This window comes from Acyrthosiphon pisum, chromosome A1 (genome assembly GCF_005508785.2).
Source record: "Acyrthosiphon pisum isolate AL4f chromosome A1, pea_aphid_22Mar2018_4r6ur, whole genome shotgun sequence".
NCBI classification, from domain to species: domain Eukaryota; kingdom Metazoa; phylum Arthropoda; class Insecta; order Hemiptera; family Aphididae; genus Acyrthosiphon; species Acyrthosiphon pisum.
The window spans coordinates 19,869,900-19,888,968 of NC_042494.1; the positions used below are offsets into that span (position 1 = coordinate 19,869,900).

Consider the following 19,069-nt stretch of genomic DNA (forward strand, 5'->3'; position numbering starts at 1 on the left):
TAATATTTACCCTCCAATAAATCATATTTTCTTGGGTAAAACTTTGAAATCTTCTACTAAATAAAACTCTGGAGCTCACCACTGTGTCTGTTTGATCATTGTCGTTTAGTAAGGTTTTAAGAAATATTATTTGAAGTTTTTCTAATTCTGTTTGATAAAAATATTATTTAAATGTAATAAGTACAGGTTGTGAATAAGTATTTATATAATATATATATTACGATTCAATATTTTTTTTATTTTTTCATTCGCTTCGTTGTAAGACGCTTTACATTTCCTATAATCTTGAGGAAAATTTTTTACCAATTTGTTTTGCATATCTTCCGCCAAATCCACATTTTCTATACTCCAATATACACGTGGTATCATTTTTTCGAGCATTTCATCGGATGGAGATATAATATGCAAGAAGTGAGCAAATCTATAAAATGAATTATTTTTTTAATGCATATTGTATACAATTACTATTACAGTATTACACAATTTTGAGAAAAATATTATTTGCTGAACTATTGTAATAGGTACATTAACACCTTTATGAATCTAATACCAGTAATGCCTATAATATGTATAGTTATATAATATTTTAATAAAATGGACATTTTGTATTTTTGCCCCATAATAATATGTCCAGGTTTTTCAAATGCATACAAATTAGTAAAAAAATTCCCTCAAGATTATTGGAAATGTAAAACGTCTTACAACGAAGCGAGTGAAAAAAAAATATTGAATCGTAATATATATATTATATAAATACTTATTCAAAACCCATATTTATTACATTTAAATAATATTTTTATCAAACAGAATTAGAAAAACTTCAAATAATATTTCTTAAAACCTTACTAAACGACAATGATCAAACGGACACAGTGGTGAGCTCCAGAGTTTTATTTAGTAGAAGATTTCAAAGTTTTACGCAAGAAAATATGATTTATTGGAGGGTAAATATTATTATTATTATTTACTATCGTAGATATTATTAATCGGAATTTTATTAAATTTCACTAGATTTAGTATCATTCAATATAATTATCCAATCTTCAAAAGTCCAAATTAACTATTTACGATAGTGGTTGTGCCTTACTAATATTAATATTAATTGAACAATACTATACGAAAAGGGTTTGTATTCTTATTGGAATACGAATAAAACACCTATACAATTTCGTAGGTACATTTTTTATGAGAATAATTTTAAATTAACAGAGATCTTAATAATTACAAATATACCTACCTATCACAAAGTGATAAATATAAAATTGATTATTACTTATTAACTATTGTGTTATCAAACGCCGTGAGTCGAACATTATAAATATTGAAACGGTACAATACGTGGGTACAATTATTTGATTTAAACATATTGTACTTAATTTACCTATATATTGTAACTTAATGGGACAAAAAAATTCTCTTCATTCAGAACGAAGATCTACTATTTGATGATAAATAAAGAATAGATTAGAAGTCAGCAAAAGGCATATTTTAATCTTAAAATATTTTCATATTTTCATCAACATTATTGACAAGTAAATATAGACAATAGTAATATCTATTATTATATATAGAACAATAATAACTACGAACTGTCAAGACATTACTTTATGTTCAGCACCAAAGCAACAGCATATTATTAAAATCGGTACAATACCAAAAATCCCTACACTTAGTTACAATAATTTATGTTAATAAAATAAATGTATATGTTGATAAATCTAAAATCGTGCTAAAAATAAATTAAATTTCTAGTAGAATATATTATTATCAGTCACATGTTCACTATAATTAATACCTAAATTAAACACTAACTACCAAAGATGCAAGCTCGGATTAAGAGAGGTCCAGGGGTACCATGGCCCCCAGTCCTCGATAGTTAGAATTTATTTAGGGGCCTCAGATTCGTCGATTATTTTTTTCATTATAGGCTATAATAACACTGCATAAAGCACCTAAAAAAAAATCAATGATTATTTAGCGAGGAAAAAAGCTTGTAAATTATAATTTATAAATAAAGTTATTATACATTATTTATTGCTATGTACCTAATACCTATATATATTTATGATAACGGGTACCTAATATTAAATAATATAATATAACCTAATATACATTATTAATTTTTTTTTCGTACAGGGGCCTCATTTAAAATTTTGGCTCCTCGGCCTCAAAATTTCTTAATCCTGGTTTGCAAAGATGATACAATGTACTTATACAGTGTGTTCACGAAAACAGGGAACACTTTATCACTCATTACCCTGTAAATATTTTTCAATTCTGTTTGTGGGACATTCAACTAGACTAATGGATCATAAATTCCTATAGGTTAAATTTTTTTAACTCGTGTATTTTGCGCTGAGTAATACAACTTAATTTTTTTAAACGGTAACCCCTATTTTGAATATTATTTTTGAGTTGATCGATTTTTTCAAGTAATTTTGATCAACTTGTATTCTAAACACAAAATTGACGGAATTAGAGCTAGGTATAATTTTTAAAAATATTATTAAATTAAATTAAATTTTTTTTTTAATTGTACTATTTGTACGTATCGTTTCCTTTTTACTACCATGATAAAAATTATTATAAAAACATGAACTTTTGGAAAAGACCTATCAGTAATCATTTGTTATTAAGCCAATAATTGCATGGGCGAGCAAGGACTTGCAACAGGATGCATTCTGTACTTGCCACAGGGAGCAAGGGCATTCAACCTGGTGCAAAAACTTGCAATGGTGAATAAGAACTTGAAACAACGAGCAAGTGCTTGCAATGAAAATCAATGACTTGCAACAGGGATCCAATACTTGCAGCAGCGTGTAAGAACTTTCGACAGCTAGCAAGTAGTTAATTGCTCGTTATTGCAAGTTCTTGCTCGATGTTGCAAATTCTTGCTCATCGTTACAAGTTCTTAATTCCTGTGCAAGTCATTGATCGTTATTGCGAGCACTGCCTCTTTGTTTCCAGTACTTGCTTGTCATTGCAAGTACTTGATCATTGTTTCAAGTCCTTAAGTCACCATTGCAAGTCCTTGCACCTGGTTAAATTTCCTTGCTCCCTGTTGCAAGTCATTGCTTGACGTTGCAAGTACTTGCTAGCTGTTGTAAGTTCTTACAGTGTCGCAAGTCCTTGCAGGTCGTCATTGCAAACACTTTCTCTTTGTTGCCAGTCCTTGCTCATTATTGCAATCATTATTACTCACCCATGCAATGATTAGTTTAATAACGAATGATTAATGATAGGTCTTTTCCAAAAGTTCATGTTTTTATAATAATTTGTATCATAGTCGTAAAAAGACACAAAAATAATATTCAATATAAGGGTTACCATTTTAAAAAAATTAAGTTTTATTGCGCATGCTCAAAATGCATGATTTAAAAAAATTTTAAGTTATAGGAATTTATGATCCATTAGTCTTGCTGAACGTCCCACAAACAGAATTGAAAAATGTTTACAGGGTAATGAGTAATAAAGTGTTCCCTGTTTCCGTGAACACACTGTATAATCTGTAATATTATATTATATACATTATACATTAATTTTAAATTAAACTATTTCCCTTGGCTCTTTTGTACAGTAATTAACAAACACTTATGCATAACATTATGTAATTATAATATTCTACTTGAAAAACGAGAAACACAATTTTATAAAATAATTAAATGTGTTGTCTAATGTAGTTTTTCATTGAGAGTCATTCAACTTTTAAATCGTGAAAAATATAATATTATATAATTTAAAATAATAGTACGTACTTAATCTTGTCGAAAAAAATATTTACAATTGTCTCTTTTCTAGTGTTGGTTTCTTGACAAATTGCAGTTAAAAGTTTGAGTACCGTTGATTGATGGGATACGTCAAACTGATTCCTCCACGTACATTTAAATTCACAAAGCAGACAAAATATTAAATAATTCATGATGGAAACCATTCTATATTTCTAGGCAATTGGAAAACTTTATGGTTACTCTACGTCTGTACATTTTAATTAGTTAAACCTTTAAGGCTTTAACCATATTATACTAAAATAAATTAATTAAACACGTCATACTATTCTATGATAATGTTATAATATAAACATTAAACATTAGGTACGTTGAATTTATTGAAAGTAATAGAAAATCCAAAATAATCAATATATAAATAACTAAATAGCTAACAACTTTTGACACAATTTTATAGGTAGAGATTATTTTTCCGAGTCCTTAAATAGGAAAAAATAATAAAAAATAAATTGTTATTCATTTTATTTAATTTCGAAAGCAGCAAAAATATAACCATAATTAAATAAAAATAACATACTAATTCCATCTAAGAACAATTATTTTAGATTCTGAACAAAGTTATGAATGTATTGATTGTACAATTATAATAATTGTGTTTTTTTTTTAATTTTTTTTTTGTGTCTGTCATCACCTTTTTAGACAGTAAAAATCCTTAGATTTTCTTCAACAATATCTTTTCTGATAGAAAAGTGAATCTATAGTTGGTACTTCGGAAGGTCAAAAGTAAAAAATTCCTAATAGTTTTCAATATCGCAGAGAAAAACAAAAAAAAAATTAAGGAAAACCGGGAATTTTTACGCGAAATTTTGAGTTTTGACAAAATCGATTTTCGTTTTTGGTGTAAGTGTAACTCTAAAACAAATGACCGTATACATGAAATTGTCACCGGTTTTTTTATATTAGCATTTTCTATGCATGATTAAACTTTCAAAAAATTTTCATTTCTTTTGAACTGTGTACGGACATTTTCAGTTTCAAATTTTTTCATTTTTTTTCTATGAATGTCAATAAAATGTTGTTTGTTGGATAAAGAAGCTTGAAAATGTAATACAAGGCTCCTAATATATTGTTACAACGACATTTGAAAAATATTAAAATCCATAGTCACAATTTTTTTTTATAAGCATTTAAAGTTCGAATTATGACAATATAAAATATATCAAGTTTAAAAAATTATAAATCGTTCAACTTTTATAGTTAAGGATTAAAAATTTAAAACAAGGTTCTGCGTAAGTAGGTTATATATAAATTACTTTTTGCACAATAATATCATCAAATATACTTAGTAATATTGTAGGTTGACTGACCGTCTTCGCTCAGAATCGTTTTTCTTATACAATAATATTATATCACTGAGTTCAAATTTAATACAATCCATTAGAATAATTATTTTGTAGTTAAAAATGTATAAAATGTTCAACTTTTTTATCTAAGAATTGAAAATTTAAAAAAAGATTCCACGTAAGTAGTTAATTCTGTTACCAAAAAATCTAAAAAATACATAAGCACAGTTTATTTTTATAGTCATTTTAAGTTCAAATTTGGACGAAATTACATATTAAAAAACCTGCTATAACTATTTTAGTTATTTTGTTGTGATTGTATAATATTACTTGTGGGTACTTGAAACTTCTAAAGTATACTATTATATATCTATGATAGTACCACGGTTTTTTGTTGATGTATAACGCGTTATAAGTACCTAATAGATATTATGATATGATTAATTTGGAATTTATTATAGGTACCTATTTTAGGTCAATTTTTTTTAAATACTATAGACTATAATATAATATTATGTTTTATACCTAGACTGACATACCGTCTCCGCTCAGAATCGTTTTTCTTATACAGTGATATTATATCATTGAATTCAAATTTAATACTATCCATTATACAGTGACCCACTTGTAACCTACTGTACAGCAGAGCGACAACCACTTGTCCATCCTTTTATTTTTAATACTGCAGCTATTATAATTGTATTTCAATTGAAAAGTTACCTATGTGTAAATACAGATTTCAATTCAAAACAAAATGTAATTCGCATGAAATTAAACTCTGAGCTTAAATCGAGTGAAATTATTAATTGTGACTAACTAGATACGATTTGCTACCAAAAATCACACTCAAATTTAAAGATTGAATAATTGTTTCTGCCCCAGAAGGTGATGACAGACAAAAAAAAATAACACACATATCAGTAGGTACATCACAAATTCACAAACCAATACAACCAATGTTCCTCTCGGAATCTAAAATAATATATTAGTTGTTGTAAGTGTACCTAATTACAATCAAATATTTCAGATTAATACATGACTGACTATAATACAATGTACGTAAATGCGTAATATTATGACGTGTATAACATAATTATTATATTCTTATACACTATTATTATATACCATGTTAAAATATATAACTTACAGGTACGATTTCCCACATAAGTTCAAAAAAAACTATTAGCTTTTGAGGACTTCTTTTGTTCAAATTACTTAAGAATAATATAAAACAGCTATCTATAATAAATTGATTCTTCAATAAGTGTTCAAATTGACGAAACAATATATTTTTAATAACATTATTAACTTTTATTTTATCGTAGTGTTTTAAACTATTCTTCGTCTGAAAATATAAAATCACTAGAGTTTAAAAAATAATTTCGAATATGAAAGTATAGAACTCACATTCATTTTATTTAAACTGATTTGGCTATCGATTAAAGCGAACATATTTTTCTCAAGTCGTCTGAAATAGTCAATTAGGACTATCGGACTATCAATTATAGGTTTTGATCTTAACACTGGAAATTTAAATGGTCTTCCGCCCAAATTAACAACCACATTTTCTTCTTCGGAAAGAGTTAATGCAGGAAAATACGTCAAGTCACCTTCGTTTGATAACTCTTCGGATACTACACCAAGTGATTGACCGTTACTAAAAAATATATAAATGACAACTGCAATATTGTGTGTTTTTAGTACGTGGCCAAAATGTTACGAACATTTTTTTTTTAATTCAGTGTACAGATGCAGTTTATAATACTTTATATCTAATTTATGTTAAACTAGTTACGTGGATAATATATTTAGGCAAAATTGTATCACGAACCCATCTATATCCGTTTTATAAACGTACGTGTGTACGAGTGTGTGACATATAACAAATTTGCGTTAATTAGAACCAATTTTGTGTTGTTAGCTTCAATATAAAGAGGTTTGAGTTATTATCAAACTTAAAAGTAAATAAGTATTATTTGTGTATGAACTATGAAGTATGAACTTTGATTTTTTATGACATTAAAATGATTAAACAATTTACAAGCATGTTTGATGTTGAAGCTCAAAAATGCTCTAAAATAAAAAAGTATAATACCGTAAACAACTGAGTTCTTAAGCGTATATTTTCATATTCTTAGATTATTATGCCATTTAAGAAGTTCAGTTTCAATATATTATAATTGTTAACTGTACATTTTTCAACAGATTGTAGTATACTTGAAGAAATATAAGTATACTTGAAAATTACAAAAATTAGGGTTTGAATAAAATGCATCACTATTAAAATATAAATAAACCTGTATGGCTGTATACAAACATTATTAGCATTGTCTTAAATCAAGAGTTACATCGGCATAAAACTAATTGTTTATTTTTAAACGTCTACTTCGAATACTATTTTGATTTAAACTTGATATAAAAAAATTCATTTAAACATAAAAAAAATAATCTGTAATGCATAATCATCAACAAATTTTCTATTCTAAAGTGCAGGATGTTGTACCCATAAGAATATGTCGTCTCCGTCTTATTACCTAACGTATATATATACCAAAATGTACATCCAGTAGTCGCAATTTTGTACTAACTTACTTGTTACCTAATTAAATATTTGAGTAGATTCAGAATTTACCTATAATAAAACTTAAATGTAAGAATAACCGAATTTTCTCATTGGTTTTTTTTATGATTTTTTTAATTTTTACGTGAATTATGTGCTTTTCCAAGTATTATTATTTGATATACTCACATTTTGGTATATATATTAATATTTTACATACTCTTATTATTATTTGAATTTCTATTTAATTAAGCTACCAGCTATACTGTTAAATTTATATTATAATAAAATGTCAAGAGTATTACTTGAAAAATTCCATAGACTTGTGTCTTAAGTCAATGGTGCAACCGATTATATTTCCGACTCTCCATTTTCGACCGTACATCATCGCAATAGACATACTCCACTTTTCTAAACGATAACCATCGAAACCATACGAATTTTCTGTTTCTCCTAGAACAATGTGTAAAAGATAAATATTATATTATAATAAATCATCATCGATAAACCAATATAGCTTGACACTGTCTTAATATAGATTATATTTTTGTAATTGAAATATTATGTTAAATACCTACTCCCCGTTCGTCGGTAAACGTACACTTTTGAGTGGCCCATCCTATACGCATCGGCCCATTAGAATTAAGTTGTACTTCGTATTGATAAACGTTATCATCATTGTTTATGCTATGGACGGATTTCATAGTCGCCATATTACTCCTTGAGTACATTGCATTGAATTCCGTCAACACCATGTGTCCGTTCCGGTGGTTTGAGTTAAAAGATTCGAAATTTTCAAAATACGCTTTTTCAACTGTTAACAGTTCATCAAATGCTGATTTATCAGCTAATATTTCCATATCTTCTTTCAACTTCTCAATGCTAATAATTGTAATAAAAATACTCCGTTATAGTTGAGATAAGATATACCTATCTAATACCATAAAATTGTTTTTAACACTTTACTTTGAATAAACTTTTTCATTCTTCACTAACGTTTTTAATTTTTTTTTACCGTTTTTTCCAAATATTTTAGTTACTTCTTCGGATACAGTGTTAACTAGAAAAATTTATTTAAAAACAATATATTTAAGTTAAACAAATCAAATGTTATCAAATAGTTATATCCATCATCGTATTGATATACCTACCTATTGTACGAGCTTAAAATATAACAAAATTATAAAATATTTTAAAACAAAACATATTTTAAATAGATACAAAATTATAAGATACTTATTCGAATAAATCAATGATTTACCATCTATATGGTCAATATTTGGTACGTCCTCCATAAGTATTTTATTTTATTCTTTTATTATTCATTTATTTAAAACAACTGTTTAAAATAGATTATACGTTGTATCAATACAACTATAATACCACTTCATATTCCATGACAATTTGAACGATATATTATATTTGCTATATAATTAATAGGCCAGAAAAAAATACATATGTTATGGTTTTTTTCTATTAGTTTTAAATCTGTAACCACGATAAAAATCGATCCACACCGTGTCTGTAACACATAAACTATGATTACAGATTAACTATTAGTTTACATTAAACAAGAATCTATAGAACGTATTTCTCATAATAATTAGGTACACGGTACAAGTGTATATTTTTCGAATTTTATTTTGTAATAGTACTGACACTGAAATAAAATACGAAATAAATAACATTCAATACAATTATCCACTAAATAATTTACAGTAAAAATAAGGGGGTTCTCATTTGAAAAACAGAGGTTTGTATCGCCAGAGGACTCCTTATGTATACCTACAAAAAAATTTAACAATTTGAAAATATGGCCATTGAGCGTATGTTAAAAGTTCCACAAATTAGAATTTGAATAATTTCATTATTAAAGGAAAAATTTGGGAACAAGCATACTTGGTGAATCACCTTGTAAATTGATATTTTGTTTCAACTCCATGCATCAATGCGCTCCATGTTGACTTGAATTCGTTATAATCGTTTGAGCTTTTACAACGCAATATATACATAATGAAATATATATTACTCCGTATAATAATATAACAATATAATAATATACTCAGTGCTCGAATTGGGGGGGTGCGCAGGGGGACGGAGCTCCCCTACTATTTTTATTTTTTTTTGCGTACCCCTACTATTTTTTGTATGGCCTGTGTTGAATAATTGCGCCCTTGGAACGCAGTTTTTAAATCGTTAGATTGAGCTCCTCTACTTAATTTTTCCCAATTCGAGCACTGAATATACTATATCTATCATACGTGTAGGTGTTGCCGTAGAATGTTCTAGGTGGTTCGTGAAGGAATTTAGATAAACTTAAGATTAAATAATACGTTATTATGGACACCACTATGACACTATCGATATAAAATATTTATTATATTATACATTAGTGATATTATCTTTTATCATACAACATAATCATAATTTATAATAACACGCGTGTATACAGGTAGTATTATGTATCAATAATGATGGGTACAGCTGGGGTCACGATCTATACTTATTTTTATTGCGGTGTTTACTGTTTTGACAGCTAATATTAGTATGGACATGGCAATATGTCTAGTATAGTAGGAACGTCATACTAATAAAATAATTGGTTTGAGCTTTGAAAATGTTCGTAAGTAATGTTACGATGGAGGTACAAATAATAAGTTGGGTAAAAGTAATAGTGTCAAATCCTTGGAGGGAATAAAAAATCCCATTGGCTTTCTACTACTTATCTAAGTTAGGTACTCACTTAATAACATTATGTGTAGGTACCTATCTGATAAAAAATAATAACAAATATTGTGGTACAATGTTATCCGTAAAGGTAAATCTATTTTAACTGTATTATAGAATTATAATTAATACCATGATAAATATTTAATAATATAACATACCTATTGATTATAAATTATAATATATTATAAATATATGCTTATGATTTTTAATTCAATCAATTATTGGCTATATCTATTCGTTTAGTTTTAATCTAATTTTTAATAAGTATATAATATGAACTATGAATAAGTAATTGTTTATTATGAATCATTGCGATTAGTAGGTACCTATATGATATTATTATGTCCATAAAATATTGTGTTGTAGATATCTATGACCTTTTTTTTTTTTTTAAAAAAACACAACATTGATAACTTTTTAAATATTATCATATTTTTATGGATAAATGCATATTATTATAAAATATAATATGCACTATTGTACTAATGTACTATCATATGCAGTTCAGGTGGTTTAATTATATAATATGTATAAGCAAAGATGTGTGGACAATGGACATTGGACATTTTATACAGACCATTATTTTGGAAGTTTAAGCCATCCAAAGTTTGCTATTTTACGTTTATACGCATGTGCGCAACACTACTTTAATGCTGCGCGGAGGAACTCGAGTTTGGTGTTTTTTTCGATTTTTTTGTCCGAGCACAGCGCACGTGCCGAACGAGTGGCAACGCTAGCAGATTATGTGCTTTTTAACAATACTTTGTTTAATTCCGAGGCCTGCCAAATAAAGGTGGTTTTACATACGATTAACAAATCGGGGGATATTTTCGATTTTTTTGTCCGAATGATATTCAATTCTAAGTATTTTTTTTTTTTTTTAATTCGCATTAGATATATATGCAAAAAATGAAGCTTTTGAAGTTTTTCATCAATAACTTCAAAACGAAGTTTTTCCGGACTTTTTTTTTACAATCCTAAAACGAAAAGTTTGGAAAAAAAAATATTAAAAATCGAAAAGTTGCCAAAACAGAATCGTTCCGATTCTTTATATTTTTAAGTGAACATATATGCGGGTGTGGGGGGCATCGCCCCCACGGGTTACTTTTCATGTAATATCAGTTGGGGGCTACAGTCCCCCCAACATTTCAGCCCTAGTTGCGCCACTGGTACTTTCTTAACATCTTTAAAAAATTCAAAAATTGTTCTTTTTTTCCGGGATTTCTCACGCACACATACACATTCATACCGGTCGGTAATTATTATTATAATATTATTTTAGTGCGATACGAAGTATTGTGATTTGTGGATCCCGCGCACGAATTATTAACCATTAACCAACACTTATTAACCACCAACATTGGTTTCTGTGATTGTAGGAAACCAAGACTATTGTTTGGAACACATTACTCATATTATTTTACTGTTGTCAGGTGCCGACTCCGGCGGCAATAAAAATAATACGACACAATATTGTACTAGGTTACCTATAATTGTATTTATATTAATAATTATTCGTCGCAATACGATAGCGATAAGGCGAAGGCGAACGAACATTCTAGAAATATTATTGCTATAATTATAGTTGAATCCCACTACCGCCGCCGCACACGATAACCGGCTATTCCGAGTATTTGCGTTCGGCTGTGGCGAATACTACAGCGGCGGCCCGCGGGACGTTTTCAGTTTATTTCAGTGATTAACGAGTCGCGGTCGTTTCGCGTCCGTCGCCGTTGTTACTTGTTTCGTTCGCAATAGTTTTACACGATATAATACAGGTAATATTCGCATGTGCCATCGGTGGCTTGGTACGTTTACTGAATTTCGTGTAACGCGGCCGAGTGCAGTTCTTGGACGGTTAAATGCTCAGGGCCGTACCTATCCGACGCTTAAGTATTGCTAATTTTGATAAATAAAAATGTGTGATTATAATTAAAAGCAATGGTTGGAAGGTCTCGACCGACCTTAAAAAATACTTTTTCAAAGTCATTCGAGTCAAAAGTATAGTGATACTTTTTCTTATGAGCATCGGCTGTGAATACGGCCATCAATCATTATTGTTGTTATACCGAGTGCGCGTGGGCCGCCAACGGATCGTGTGTGTGGAAAATTGTAGGTGCCACAGAACGGATGAAATTTTAATAAGTAAAGATTTCATCTATTCTATGATTGTACGCACAACGTACAAAATTATTGTTGACGTGGACGCATATTAATCGCGCGCGAGTGCGATACGATTGTATCTATATAAAGTTCGTCGGGCCTTGTGCATAGGCGCAAATAGCGTTTGAGATTTGAGGGGGCTAAAGCCTTACCTTGGTAATTTTGAATAAGCTTAAAACAAAGTGTGGGAAATGTTTGGGAGGGCTATGGACATATTTGGGGGGGGGCTTAGCCCCTAAAGCTCCCCCTATTTGCGCCTACGGCCTTGTGTATATTACAGTAAGTTCCCGTTACAACGAATACCGATACAACAAAAAATCCCGTTTTAACGAAAGTCATAGAAGTCCCCTACCGACCTTACCTTACCTTTGTTACAATGAAATTTCCGTTATAATGAAAAAAAAATATCATACTGTATATATTTTTCTCTTCGTCGACGCGATATGGTTTGCGAGCGGGTCGCGGATACAAACATTTCAAACAGCAGAGAAGCAATACTCCAAGTTATGGTCGTATGCGGCATAGACATTAGACAAGTAAGACACAAGCCTAACCATTAACCTATCCTATACGAAATATTAAATAGATAGACATTTTACGTGTTATTTTTGAACTCGTTAAAATAACTTATGGAAAATATAAATCTACTTCGAAAATAAATTATTATTTGTTTGTGATTACTGAAAAGTCACAAAATGAAAATAATTTTCAATTATGTGTTAAGTGTTAGGAAAACAACATTTATTAATATTATTAAATAACAGCACATTATACATATAAATTCATTGGGTAAATAATATTAAATTAAATCACAATCATACATTAAATTTAGTGATGATACCTAAATAATATAATTAGGTATTTATAATAAAGTCATAAATATTATACTTCTAAAACACAGGATATAAAATAATAAAACAAAATAGGTAGGTACATAATATAGGTAATATAATATGTAAATATGTAATATCACAGAACAGAATATATTAAACAAGGAACATTGATTGTTTACTCTTCAGTCATTTTATTTTATAAGAAATTATATAATACTACACTCTCCCCCATTAGTGGACCCACTTTTTTTTTTGGGCATGCATTGTATGGTGAATATGTTGTGAAAATATAGTTCACTAAGAATACACCATGGTGTTTCGCGACGTGAAACTGTAGAACTACAGTGAACTATATTGTCACAAAGTTTTCACCATACTCTGCGTGCTCAAAAAAAAATTGTGTCAACTTAGAGAGAATAGAGTATAGCTGATATGGTGCATTTTGTTGCCTGTTAAAAATGCTAACTCTATATACTTTTAGAAATTAAAATAACTGTTTAGTGAATAAACACAAATTTAACATACTATTTATTTATTTTTTATACCTACCATATTCTTTCTATATAATATATAAAATAATATAATGATTGTGTTTATTTTATAATATTATGATAATGTTTAATTCAAAGACTGAATATTAGGTAGTTATTGTTTTTATACAATCAAATATTATCAGGGTTGGTAATATACGCGTATAAAATGTTTTATACGTTACATGTATAATACCCTACGTATGAAACTTATAAAACGAATAAAACGTATAAAACTAAATAACGACTAAGAAATACTTAATTTTCTTAAATCTAGAATACAATTAAAAACAATACAAATTTCTTTTTTTGTAATTTTAAATTATAACAAAAAAATATATATTTTTATTAAATACATACCTATAACAAATTATTTAATTATCATAAATGTCTTTTTTTTATTATAAAATAATAATTATTAATATTAATGTAGGTAGTTTATTAAGACAGAATAAAGATGAACTAAATGGTACTTAGTAATTAATATAAAAAAATTAAAAAAATGATCACAAAATATGACAATATTATTATTTATTATTATACATTTATAACTTGATAAGAGCTGTTCAATCTAGCAAAAAAAAGACTTATACAGTATAAAACGTTTAAAACTAAGTTTTTTTATACTGTACGTTTTATATGTACAGTATAATAAGTATTTTATACTGTACTGTATTATACGTTCCAACCCTGCATATTATTATACAATTAAAAGTATAACTATACATACAAAAAAAAAAATAATAATATTAGATTACCTATCTTGAGATATTTTTTTTTTTGATATAACAAACAAGTTGTATTAAATTACTATTTTTATAAATAACAACAAATTTAACATATAAATTAATTAATTTTTATATCGTATTTTCTCATACATAAATATAATGTTTTTGAACATTTACTATTACTATTATAAAAAAACAATATCTAATATTCAGTATTTGAAATTACCAACATCAGTTTGAAACTATCAATACATATAAAATTTAAAAGAAATCACACAAATAAATATAATATAATATAACCAAAATGCATTGTTTAAATATTTCAGTGCTTATATTTAATAATTGTCTTGAAATTTTTTCTTTAAGTTATTACAAAAAAAAAAAAATGTAGTTACCTAGTTTATTATAACATTAATAACATCGTCTTAAATTATTTAAAAACAATTTTTTTATATAATTTATATGTACTTACAAGACAAATAATTAAATAATTATAAATTATAAAAGTGTGATTAATTGTCTAGGTAATACGCTCCTAAATAAAACTGTTTAGGTTATCTGAAATAGTTATGAAAATATTTAAGTAATTACCCTGAAAATATTCATCATAATATCGGATATAAACTGTTTATACTTGTTTTTACATCTAGCTTCTGCATGTCTCATCCAGGTCTTAATACATGCAATAACATTAGACTCTTTTGAATCTTAAGCGTTTCTGAACACAGCATCTATAAAAGAATAATTGAATGAATATATCGAAGAATATATTAAACTATATAAACCATAAAAACAATTAAGCATCAATAAAACTATATTAGGTACCAATAATTATCTTGGCCAAGAATACACTTGATAATGGTTTTTTTCCCTTTTTCTCCAGTCCAATTATATGATACAGCAAATTTTTCAGTGAAAAGTTTTCTTAAAGTTATATTTGTTACGTCGTCCGTTTTGATACCTCCTACTTTACAAACAGCAATAAACTAGAACAAAATATCAGTCTTGTAAAAAATACTTGTACAATTGTATTTAAACACATACAAATATATTAATTTAAAAAGTATTTAAAATACAATTGGGCACTTGTCGGTTATTATCACAGTTATATAAAAATACTAGATGGCTGATTGCTCGGCTGACTGCTATAGTCCATACGTATAAAATATTGGCTCCAACAAAGTGGCCACCAATCTAAGAGGTGACTGTTTACAAATTAAACTGATACAGTAGGTGATAAGATTCAATTTTGTATATATCACTATTAAATATATACCTACATTTAACAACATGTAACATTGTAACTTATCAATACTCTACAACATATTATTACATATTAATATTCACGTCTTAGATAACGATGGAGGCCATTTTATTAATATAATAATAATAGTAGTAATAATAATACCGAAGTCGAATATCTAGTATTTTTATATATCTGTGGTTATCTTGTATTTAAATACTTTTAAATTGTAACGTCACATACAATTATTATAAGAACTTTGTACTAGGTACCTACTTAATTTTTTATACTGACAAATGGAAACAAAACAAATTTTTTATATTTTAATTCTATCAGTACTAGTAATTATTATAATATATATATGCACAATAATAAAATTTAAATAATATATTTGTGGAGAAATTGTGAATTTTAAGATTAAAGCTTATGCATCTTGAAAATAAATAGAATCATCAAAAAATGTTAAATTATTAAATATATTGGAAATTAAATTTACTTGAAAAAACATATTATGAAAAAAATACGATTTTCATAACGGTTACGAAATATTTACCAAAAATGTCTAGAATTATTCGAGAATTATTTAAAAATGTATTAAGCTCAAACTTAATGTTAAAATATTTCACTTATAGTACATAAAAATCTGCGATTTAGTTATTATTGAACAATGTTGGACATATTACTAAAATAGCAGATTTTAAAGAAAAGGATAGCATTTTTAAAAATAATCATATTATTATTATTGCACCAAGAAAAAAATATTCAATATTTTAATTAAATGCATCCTTATCAAAATTTGTAGGTAAACTTTATGGCTGTGAGTCTTTGATATCCTCTTATTACTTAACAATTAATACAAATAATATTAAATTATACAAAAAGTTGTGCAATTTATTTTAAATAATTTTCAAGTCATAAATATATAAACTATTAAATTGCAAATTGTTCGCCAAATAAACCATTTAAAGTAATTTTTTCTTACATATTATGACATTTTTTAGTGCATAAAAAGCCGCTTTCTAGTTAATATTGTATAATGTTTGGCACCTTACTAAAATAGTAGATTTTAAAGAAAATGTTATCATTGTAAAAATAATCGTATTATTATTATTGCACCAAGAAAATAATATTCAATATTTTAATTAAATGCATCCTTTATCAAAATCTGTAAGTAAACATTATGACTGTGAGTCTGTGACCTCCACTAATAAGTTAACAATTAATATAAATAATATTAAATCAAACAAATTGTATATTAATTTTATAATATAATTAATAATTATTATAACATGAGCCACTTATTTGCTAGTTTGCAAACCTTATACCTCGCCTTATACCCACCCGGGCCTCAGTCCGCTCCTGATTATATATGTATAATCATTAGGGTGTTCCTCAATTTTCAATTTCAAAATATTATTGGTTTCACACCCTAAATCGGTGTGTATACATATAAAAATAAACTGCAAGAAATTTTAGGTCAATCAAATAAAGTTAACTCGTGCCGACTTGAAGTTGAAGTTTGAGCTTAATACATTTTTAAATAATTCTAGACATTTTTGGTATTTCCGTAAATATTTCGTAAACTGTTATGAAAATCATATATTTTCATAATATGTTTTTTCAAGTAAATTAAATTTCCAATATATTTTATAATTTAACATTTTTTGATAATTCTATTTATTTTCAAGATGCATAAGCTTTAATCTTAAAATTCACAATTCCTCCACAAATATATTATTTACATTTTATTATTTTACCGTAGGTTCAATATATTACTCAGGCAGAACTACTGAGTGCCCTCCCTTATCTGTCAGTCTCGCTATGTAAATATCTTATATCAAAATTACTTACTGTACAGAAATGTTGTATAGATTGTAATTAAAAATATTTTTAATAATAATAATAAAAAAAAATTACAATATTGAGTAAAATTGATAAAATAAATAATATAAATTAAAAAATATAGGCACCATAATTTTAATTATACATTATGCTGTTGTTGAAGTGTACCTACTTTTTTTACAATCGAAGATAGTTTTTCGATTTTATTACGTAGTCTATATTACAATGTAAAGCTTCTAAAGAACATAATATACAGAATCTCGAATACTTAATTGACATCTATCTAACGCTCCGGCCAGTTTTGATGTTATAAAATTTATTTTTCCCCCGGCATTTCTTTTTTTTAGTTGGTATTTCTATTAACTGTAAAGAATTAATGCTGGTCTCAAATTCCGATATATCGCTACTCTCTAGACTATCAGTTTCTAAATTTTGCTCAAATCAATTATCAAGTAATGTCGAAGTTGAAGCACAATTTTAAATATACATTTCTTTTCTTTTCGTTGAATGTGAATATTTGCTTTTATTGCTCCTTTAATATCTATACCTCCGAGGCAACCAGTACGTCCAGGTAAACGCTGGTTTATTAGAAACTTTTTATCAACTTCAATTTTAATTAATTTTAATCAGAATGAGCATTATCAAATAACAAATCTAATTTTTTTTTAAATAATTTTCTCTTAACCGATAAGATTCACCAACTTTTTGAACATTTTTCTGGAGATTACGCCATTCGTCATAAAAGTTAATTAATTTAGTTATGCAATGATGAATAGCTTGAATAGGAATCTGGGCTTTTTCCCAAAATATGCAACACTCTTGTACAGCTAATGCCGCACTTTCCCTAGTAGTAAGATTAACGGTTCTCATATTGTAGAAAAATACAGAAAGTACTTGCCCATTGGATGAAAGTTTTGAGCCCAGAATTTGTGTAATTTGAGATCCGATTAAAAATATTTGAAAATCACTTCTCGGTTTTATTGACATTTTTACTATTTAAATTATTATGAATTACTAACGACAAACAAAATAATAACCTTTAACCTCGCCTTTAACACATAAGACGTTGACACAACTGAAATAAACGAGTATCACAAACAAAATAATACCTATAATAAATTATAAAGCAAGACTACGGTACTAGACTACGGTTACTACGGTAAACCTGCAGTAAAATAATAAAATGTAAATAATATATTTGTGGAGAAATTGTGAATTTTAAGATTAAAGCTTATGCATCTTGTAAATATCATTAATTCTATTTTGAATTTGTAAGAGACGGTTAATGAATGGTAAATAAGCTATATATAAACGTTAAATTTTTATCTTAATTAACACAAAACCAATTAATAAATTTGAGGTCTCTGTTGTT

The 19,069-nt window shown here is 27.2% G+C and overlaps 1 protein-coding gene across 1 annotated transcript in view; it reads right to left on the reverse strand.

The window, feature by feature from the left end:
• The window catches only part of LOC103309686 (E3 ubiquitin-protein ligase RNF123-like), a 10,053-nt gene extending 1,073 nt beyond the window's left edge, over positions 1-8,980 (reverse strand). The window contains exons 1-9 of the mRNA XM_008185763.2: positions 8,890-8,980; positions 8,595-8,688; positions 8,203-8,510; positions 7,934-8,081; positions 6,476-6,725; positions 6,216-6,413; positions 3,756-3,940; positions 222-421; positions 11-147 (exon numbers count right to left, since the gene is read on the reverse strand). Coding sequence (XP_008183985.1) covers positions 11-147; positions 222-421; positions 3,756-3,940; positions 6,216-6,413; positions 6,476-6,725; positions 7,934-8,081; positions 8,203-8,510; positions 8,595-8,688; positions 8,890-8,923 — 1,554 coding nt within the window. The 5' untranslated portion in view covers positions 8,924-8,980. The remainder of the gene's footprint in view (positions 1-10; positions 148-221; positions 422-3,755; positions 3,941-6,215; positions 6,414-6,475; positions 6,726-7,933; positions 8,082-8,202; positions 8,511-8,594; positions 8,689-8,889) is intronic.
• Between the last annotated feature and the right edge of the window lie 10,089 nt (positions 8,981-19,069).